Raw genomic sequence first — 9,704 nt, 5'->3', positions numbered from 1 at the left:
GATAAGACTAAGGAGAAGATGAAGCAAGGTAAGTAATTCGACTTTAAGATTCATGATGATGGAAGTTTGAGGTTCAAGGGAAGGTGGTGTGTACCAAAAAAATGTGATGAGCTTAAGAGACAACTTATGGATGATGGGCATAATACTCCATATTCTATGCACCATGAGGGTGGTAAGTTATATGAGGATCTTAAGGAGAGCTATTGGTGGCCAAATATGAAGCGTGAGGTTGCTCAATTCATGTCCAAGTGTCTATCCTGTTAGAAAGTAAAGATCGATCATAAGATACCAACGGGAAAGGTTCAATCCTTAGAGGTAATATAACAATCCTTAAATGGCTCCTTTTGAGGCATTGTATGGAAGGAAGTGTAGAAGTCCAATTTGCTGGAATGATTTCAGTGAAAATGTAGTATTGGTGACAAAATTTATGGAGGAGACTGTTAAGAATGTCTTACTGATTCAGAATAGAATTCAAGCTGCTCAGGATAGACAGAAGAGTTATGTTGATTTAAAGCGAAGAGAAGCAGTGGGTGATAAAGTGTTTTTGAAAGTGTCACCAACTAAAGGAATGATGAGATTTGGGAAAAAGGGCAAATTATGTGCTAAATATGTTGCCTCATATGAAATTTTGCAAAGAATTGGGAAGGTAGCTTATAAGTTGGCTTTGCTAATGGAATTCGAGAAAATGCACGATGTGTTTCATATTTGCCAACTCAAGAGATATATTCCTGATAAGAGTCATGTTTTGGAGCGTAAAAGAATCCAAATTGACAGGAGCTTCACATATGAGGAAAGGCCTGTGAGAATTTTGGATAAAAAGGTGCGTAGTACACACAATAAGAATGTGAATGTCGTGAAAGTGCTTTGGTCTAACCATGAGTCTGAAGAGGCAACGTGGGAAGGCAAAGACGAAATGAAGAAGAAGTATCCTAAGTTCTTCCTTGAGGTGAGTTACGAGGGCGTAACTTATTTTCTTTAAGGGTGGTAGAATGCGATAGAATTTTGCGGTTTTTACCTTATTTTATGGACTTTAAACTCTATGCATTTTTATGCTTTTTTTGATAATGTGCACATGTTGGTGCAAAATAAATAAATTATCCAGATGAAAAATGTGTTCACGAGTAACACAAGTGGTTTTAAAGTTGGTAAAAGTGTACACATGTGTGACACAAATATTTTCTCAAATGAAAGTTGAGTAAAAAATACCTTTTCAAAAAGTTTGAAATTCGTACCAAGTTTCGGGACAAAACTTCTTTTAAGAGGGGTAGACCGTAATCTCCCGTAAATTATTGAATTTTAATTTATTTTAATGTATATTTATATATATTTTGGTATTTAAATGATTTATTTCTTGAAAGGTTGACAATTTGAAGGTCAAAAGAATTATTTTAATGATTTAAAGAAGTCAAATATTTCATTTAGTCATACTTTGAAATATATTTGAATAGCTTGAAACACTTTTTGGGTTGGTAAAAAGGATTTTAAATTGGGTTAGAGGAATCCAACCACTCAAATCATCAACCATTAAATACTATTTTAGCCCAAATACCTTTTTCTAAACCCAAAAGGGATAACCTATATAAACCCTCAAAACCCAAAATTTTCCGACACACTTATTTTTCTCTCTCGTCTTCTTTCCCCCATATTCGGCCTCCCCTATTCTTTTCTCTCTCTTTTCTTTTTATTTCTTTCTTATCTTTTCTTCTCTTCCCTTAGCTTCGTGGATCACAGCCGACCACCGGCAGCCAGGACCGCCGCCTAGCCAACTGGCAGCCACCGCCTAATCCTGCCGACGTCCCTTTCCTCCTCTCCTTTGCTTTTGTTATTTCTTCCTACTCAAGTTATTTTCAATGCAAAGTTTATAATTTTAAGAATTGTTTTAATATGTTTATGTTTAAGTTATACTTTGATGATTTAAATATAAATCTAAGATTATGTAATTTATATAATGAAGTAATTGATTTTCAGATTTATTTATTATGTTTGAATTGAGATTTTAAGTATCAAAGCATGAATTTTTAAAGTTTTATAAGTTGAAAAATCATAATAGTATATTATAGTTTATGAAATTGTTAGTATTCTTATGATTCTAATTAAGTTTAAGAAGGATTTTATTATTTTGTAAGTTGCTGGCAATTTTGTAAAGATGCTTATAATGGAAATCTTATGATTAAAGTATGAGTCTTAAGGGTTTTTCACAACTTATATAGTAGTACTATACTAGGAGGCTTTAATAATTAATTTTTAATGATGAAAAAGGTTTTTAAACACTTTTAAAGAGTGTTAAAAGTATTTTACCATTGCTGGTAATTTATAGAGTATTGATTTGTGGATTATATTGGTTATTTTAGGTGGAGAATTTTCTTTAGGCGACTTTTAAGGTTGTGAAAGTGGCCTGTCGATTTTTCTACACAAGATATGTACGTACCTATGTGGTGATTTGATTAGTATCATGTCCTAAGGCTGAGAATTATGTATTATCATGTATAGGAAACTATTTAAGTTCTTATGTGATTTATATTCAATTGGATTTGCATGTTTTATGCCGTTGTGTGAAGCATGTTGCTTATAATGTTGATATTATGCTTGTATGGAATATTGATGCAAGCATATGGAATTTGGAAACTTTATCTACTTAATTCACATGAGGGATCAATATTCATGTTGGTTATAGATCATGATTGAATCATGTTGTTCTCTTTGGATTATTTAATTACTTTATGAGGACCGATGACCTTATTTGGTAAGCTGATTATTATACGTATGCTAGGTTGGTTGGTTGTTGACTTGGTTCAACAAATAAAAGAAGGTAATGGATTTGAATTTTAAGTTAGTCGTGTGATATTAAGTTGATGATCAACCTTATCTCATCCTAAGATACTAATGGAAGTTTATGATTAATTGATGATTATATTATTTTTGAATAAACTATTAATTATGTAAAGTGAAATGTGGATATCAATGGCTTTAGACTTGCGCACATTTGAAGTGTTGGATAAGTATGAGTTGGAGTACATGGTGGTAGCCCATGGCATTCTTGGGAACAAGTTGATCATCGTTTCCTATTTTTATTTTAAAGGTTCCTCGATATTGTAGGTCAAGGGAGAATAGAGTCGCGCCCGTAATTCGTCTTCAAGATTGAAGATTGGTTTTGGTTTAGACAACTCGTTCCATTAACTATTCCATCTAAATTTATTAATCTATTCGTTATGGACTTCAATTCAGTAAAAGTAGTATGTGATGTTGTTACATTATTATTTATCTCTGATTTGCTGATTATGTGCTTTGTTTGTATGTGTTGATCATGGGTATGCCTTATTAATCATGTGATTACCCATTTGGTGAGCAGTATGTCGGGAGCAATAGTGCATCGTTCATTACCATTTAGAGATGATGTATTATGAGTTCAGAAATGGAGAATTGTGTTGACTTTACATTTTATTTGACTTCACACTTTTTCATAGTTGACTTTGACTATTGTGGTTGACTTTTATTTTTGAGGTTGACTTTTACTTTTAGATTTGACTTTTTGGCTGACTAAGTTTTATTTCTAAAGTTCATTTATTATTATTTCCGCTGCAAAATTCTGAATAAGTCGATACGTTATCACACGAGCGATAATACTTTCATAATTCTCAAAGTTTTATAATGATAATGTATTTTGGAAACTAGAGAATTGTCATGATGTTACAGAAAATTACTTTATTTATGTTCACATCTAGTATGATAATGATAGTGCGTAAGTATTTCAAAAGATACAGTTCATCATTCTATAGTCAAACATATTCATATAAGACATCACTTTCTAAATGATGTTGAGAAATACTCAATAAAATTAGAATTATGTGAAATTGAGAATTACGTAGCCTATATACTAACTAAGCCCTTATGTAGAGAAAGGTTTGAAAAACTAAGGTTGGAACTAAGCTTAATGAATTTGAAGTAAACTACTATAAGCTTTCTCCTGTATGGTTTTAATTTTTAACATTGTTTCTATACGAATAGAGTGTTTCTTGTTGTTGAAGCATATGTATAAGTTGAAATTTTTGAAGACAACTCATGGACGTCCATTAATATTCCCGTTATTGTTTATTTCACTAATATGTGGTAGAAGAAAGATAAAGAGTTAAAAGATTGGCAAAGTTCCTAAAGTAGCATTTTCTTTGTTCCGTTCATTATTTTTCTAGTAGTTCCCCTCATATTTTTAGTTTTTCTGAAAAATATCAAAAAAATCCAAAATTATCATAACATATTGGATTTTTAACTAGAATAATACAAACTTTTGTCCGTTATCTCGCAATAATACAAACTTTTGATTATTTTTATAATACAAACTTGTGTCCGAACTTTCTCCAGTAGGGCATGACCGGTTCTTAACTTGTTATAGGAGGTCACTAGCTGAAGTGACACTAATCAAGTCACGTATTGTTATTTCATTGGTTGTTTTGAAAAAAAATTAAAAAACATAAAAGACTTTCATTTTTTCTTCCTTCCCCTCCATTGATCTCTTTCCCCCTTCTCCACTATGGCCCCTGCCCTGCCTTTCCCCACCCCCACCCTGCCCGCTGAAAGACCCCCCTCCCCTCCTTTCCCCCACCCCAAAAATAACGACAACCATTGTTTTTCTCTCTATATCTCATTCTTTTCTCTCTCTATTTTTTCAAGACAACAACCACAACCACTCCGATCTATGACCTTCAACAATGACGGCTTCTTCACTCTCTTTAAAACCTTCATTTTATTCTTTCTCGTTTCATTTCACCTCTCTTGTAAGCCATTGGTTGCTTTCCCCAATTGCAATTTCGTTGCAATAGAATAACGATTAGGAAAATTTAAGGTTGGGAAAACAAAGATTAAACCCATTTTAACTCCATTACAATTATTGATAAAACGATGAATGTTAGGTGTCAGAGCTTTGAATTGGTACCCGATTCGAAACCCGTCAGATGTAATTAAAAGCACAATCGGGTGGGGGGGGTTTGGGTCTGGGTTTAATGGCGGAGGAGAAGGAGTGGATGACGAAGGAGACGTCGGCAATGAGGGCGGTGAAGAGGAGAGAGAAAAAGATCGTGTTCTTGGTTTTAAAAGTGGGTTTTTGGATGGAGAGTGGATCTAGGTTGAAGGATAGGAGTGCTGTTTTGGAATTTGGAAGGTCGTGTTCTTCTTGTGGGATTGGTAGGTCGAGAACTCGAGATTAGCTGCCATTGCAAGGTGAAAATTGAGAATTTTGATGGGGGAGAAGAGAATGGAGCAATATAGTTGAGTTTCGGGGTGAAGGAGTGCGGTGGGGTTGCTAGGTGGCTAGGTTTTCGAGGGTGGGAGTGGAGGGTGGACTATTGGTTTCGTCCGTCGGGGGAGGGGTAGTGGGGTTTCAGTTTGTAGGGGAAGGAGGAAAGAGAGATTTTCAAGTTTTTAAATTTTTTTTTACTTGTTTTACAGGTTAAATTTCGGACAAAAGTGTGTATTATTTAAAAATAATCAAAAGTTTGTATTATTGCGAATGAATGGGTAAAAGTTTGTATTATTCTAGTAAAAAACACTAGTAGAATAAATGCTATTTGCTGCGGTGATATTGCTGCGGTTTGACCTATACACAGCGATATAACACACAAAAAAAAAAGAAAAAATAGAAATTGACAATATTGCTGCAGTTTCCGCCCAAAACCGCATCAATATTGTCTAACTGACACTTTTTAAAAATAATGTGGAGGCCTTGAACAGCAAATATTGCTGCGGTTTCCACGTAGGACCGCAGCAATATATTAAAAAAATATTTTTTTAATATATTGCTGCGGTCCTTGTGGCAACCGCAGCAATATTTGCTATCACAAAAAAAAAAGACGGGGCCTGTGAAATTATAAAAGCAGCACTTAGGGTTTTTTCCCTCTCTCTCAACCATCTCTTCTCTCTCTCAGCCTCTCATCTCTCTCTCAGCCTCACACGCACTTCTCTCTCATCACTCTCAACCTCTCTTCGCCTCCCTACTGTCAACCTTCGCCTTCCTTCGAACGCAAGTCGTCGCGAGTCAGTCGTCATCACACGTTCTCTCTTCCTCGACCGCAAGTCGTCGGCCGACGTTGAAGCCTCCGACGAATTTTTCTCACCCCCTTCCCATCATCGTCGACTGTTAGAGAGGAAGCAGCTTGAAAGGTCCGCCGCATCTGGATCCATCAACGTTTTTTGCATTCGTTCGCATTCATCTCCGGCGTTCGAACGTGCTCCATCAACGTGGTCAGTTCATCGCCATCAATGGTAGCGCCGAATGCGTTCCGTTCGTCTCTACCGGCGAGTTGTTTCAAGATCTAATGATGTTTTCCTTTTTATTTAGTTTTTAATTTTTTTTGTTAATTCTGTACCTCTGTTTCATTGTATATTTTTGTATTCATTTTTCCATCATAGTGTACTGCGTTCATACTCTATTTCTCCTTCTTTTTCGTTTTTTTGCATCAAGGTCTGTATTTTTTTTTTTTCGTCATCTCTGCTTCTTTTTCGTTTTTTTAAAACTTTTCATTATTAGTCTGTATTTTTTTTTTATATATTTTGTAATTAGGATTTGTAATTTATTATTTTTATTGAATATATGACAGTTTGGGTGAGTTTCTTTTGTATTGTTATTGTATTGCAATAGTCTCTTTGGATTTAAAAATGTTTATATTACAAGTTTATTATAACTATCAAAATTTGTTTTTAAAATGCAAAAAAAAAAAAAAAAAAAATTTTTTTACCTGTACAGACCCTATTGCTGCGGTTTTACTAGAAAAACCGCAGCAATATGCTTTCTAAATCAGATATAAAATAAGTATATTTCTGCGGTTTGGCCTAAAAAACCGCAGCAATATTGGTATATATTGCTGCGGTTTAAAACCGCAGCAATATTATTAATACCTATTGCTGCGCCCTTAATTGCTGCGCGCCCCAAAATGCAGCAATAGGGCACTTTTTAACCGCAGCAAGTAGCATTTATTCTCTTAGTGAAAATCATAATATTTTCCTAAGATATAGATTATGCTTCCTTAAATCATGCAAGTTAGTTAGCTTTAGATTTTTTTAAAATTCTATCTCTAATCTATTTTAGGTGTCTGAAATTAAAATCACAAGCTTCCCTTCAACCTTTCATGTTCCAAATACATTGTTCTTAATTTCTTATACTTCTCTTCTCATTTGATCTTTTCTCTCTCTTCAAACACTTCAAATTCTTTGAAAATCGGTTCAATCTCTGTAAAATCGAGATCAAATTCACTCTAATGGCCAAAAAAAGTTTCAATTCACCTTGTTCTAAAACCAAAATATTCAATTACTCCAAAAATGGAAAAATGCTCTTCTTGGAAACCCACAACTGAATCTCCATTGAAATTTCCAATGGATATTTCACCATTTCAGACTGAGATGCCACCAACTTGTTCCCAAAGAAAAAGGAAACAAATTGGAGAGGGTGATGAGACAAACACTGAAGAAGGGATGCAGGCAACGACTGAGGGAGAAGAAGCGGTTCCCACGAAGGGAACAACCAATAAATCTAAGATTTCCCAAGCAAGTTCGAGTAAAAAGAAATATAAAAATATTAGGTATGTTCTTGGCTTGTCTATTAATATGGATTAGTGTAAGAAAGTGAATTTTAGCCTAATATTGGATATTCTAAATTTTTCAATATTGGAAACATTTGTTTGATAAATCATATGGAAATTCTCTTGTTCATAAAGCAATGGATGGATGTTGTTGTTCTTTCCAATTGGTTAGGGATGGCTATTTTCGTGCTAAAGTAAGGGGAAGGTCCTTTAATATAATGTAGAAAAATTGGGGAAACAATTTCATGTTCTTGTGAAGGAAACATACATTTATTTCGAGAAACAGTGGGGTGTTTATCCTTTTATAGATATTTCCCAAGTTTATCTTAATGTGAGGTTTGGTGGCAAGAAATGTTCCATTATTATTGATCATAAATTATTATTTTTCCTTACCATAAACTCCTGTTTCATTTAATTAAGAAATCTCTCATCCTTCGTATGTTAAAAGAGCCTAAGTTGGTATGTTAGACTTGATTGTGCAATATCTTGACACGCATAGTCCCATTAAATTTCCCTCTAACAGATCATGACCGACATCACATGTCTAGGACGCGGACTCATGAGAAGGAAATTTGATGCTCCTCAACATGAGAACAGGACTACCGTCACGACCACTGAAGAGGACAAAATAAAAGAAATTTTGTTTGACAGATCCATTACATCCATACACGTGTCAAATGATTACCTATCATGTCAGATGAATATTACATCTATAAATAGCCAAACAGTACTATTTCTGCAGGTACATTCTGTCTCATACTAAATATAGCTTATCTTTCTCTCTCTAAACTCTCTCTCTCTAAATTGTGCAGGTACATTGGCCGACCGTGATGGTCCGCCGTCTAGATGTCGATAGTGGAGTCTGCCCTGTAAAGCAAAAGAAGAGGGCTTTCTCGGCCGAGAAGAATAGAGCAATTAAGGAAGAAGTGGATAAGTTGCTAGCGGCTGATTTCATTGAGCCATGTGACTACCCATAATGGTTGGCAAATGTGGTGATGGTAAGAAGGCCAACGTCCAGTGGTGAATGTGCTTTGACTTTAAAAACCTGAACAGGGCATGCCCAAAGGACTGTTACCCCTTGCCAAGGATAGATCAATTGGTGGATTCCACCAGCGGTTAGCTGTTGGCGACTAAGTGCTAAGAAGAACGGCCATCGTCGTCTCCTCTTTGGCAGCCTTCAGTGCAAGCTCCAACATAACTCCTCTCTCTTCTTCTCGGCCTCCTCCTGCTGTTTAGCTTTCAAATGCAAGTCCACAACTCCTTGTCAGCCTCGGACTTGGCTGCCTTCTCAGCTTGTAAATCTGTTTGTAGCTGGTTGGCCTGAGAAACAGCAGCGTCGCACGCAACCTTGAGATATTTTGCAACTGGCTCAGTGCTGGTACTCAACATACGGCACTATCGGCTCCACAACAGAGTTATTGGTCTGCAAAAGAGAGAATGAGAGGGAAAAAAAAGAAGAAGTTACTTACCACTGCCAAGTCATGGGTCAGTTGAGGTGCGGGAGCCACCAGCTTGTTAGCCGGAAAGTCTATAGGCAGTTGGAGCCCCTTGAGAAGCCGGTATCCTAAAGTGCGACCGTTTGCAGGAATGTCTGCATAAAGGGACTCATCTTCCCTCACATCCTAATTTGGCAGTTACAATTGACCGGGAGTAGTTGGGGGGGGGAGAGAGGGCGGCCTTGAAAGCGGCACACAAAGGTAACTCCTTAGTCTCAATCCATTCTTGGACTCGAGAATAAATTCTCGGACCCAGATCCGAGAGAAAACTCGGAGCACTGAGGATCTCATAGATCCTCTGGCGCATGGAGGAGCCGGACCCAGTGTCGTCCCAACACTACTTATAGCCGCATCATGAGGGGATGTCCGAGGGATGACAGAAGTGGACATCCGGACGGGAGAGTTAACCGGATCTTCAGCGCTAGTAGTAGGCACTTTTGTAGAAGTAACTTCCACAGTTTGACCTTTATGGGGGCTTTCAGCCTCAAACTCCCGAGGACGCCTACGGTTGGAGCTGCGATCGCCCCTGTTGACCGGGACTTGGACAATAGATTGGGAGGGAGTCTAATCTCCCCCGGCCAGGAGCGTAGCCGGGCGTCCGCCGCAGCGCGGCAAGCAATCCGTCCTGTTGTACAACCACCGC

The 9,704-nt window shown here is 36.7% G+C and overlaps 1 protein-coding gene across 1 annotated transcript; it reads left to right on the top strand.

The window, feature by feature from the left end:
• The first annotated feature begins 334 nt into the window (after window positions 1-334).
• Window positions 335-8,699, top strand: LOC104883811 (uncharacterized). The gene is made up of 2 exons (XM_010668373.1): window positions 335-946; window positions 8,619-8,699. Exons 1-2 carry the CDS (start codon window positions 335-337, stop codon window positions 8,697-8,699), a joined length of 693 nt encoding a protein of 230 aa, XP_010666675.1.
• Window positions 8,700-9,704: the final 1,005 nt, after the last annotated feature.

Source organism: Beta vulgaris, chromosome 8 (genome assembly GCF_026745355.1).
Source record: "Beta vulgaris subsp. vulgaris cultivar EL10 chromosome 8, EL10.2, whole genome shotgun sequence".
NCBI lineage: Eukaryota > Viridiplantae > Streptophyta > Magnoliopsida > Caryophyllales > Amaranthaceae > Beta > Beta vulgaris.
Note: the sequence above shows the minus strand (reverse complement) of the source record. Positions and strands in the feature narration are given on the sequence as shown.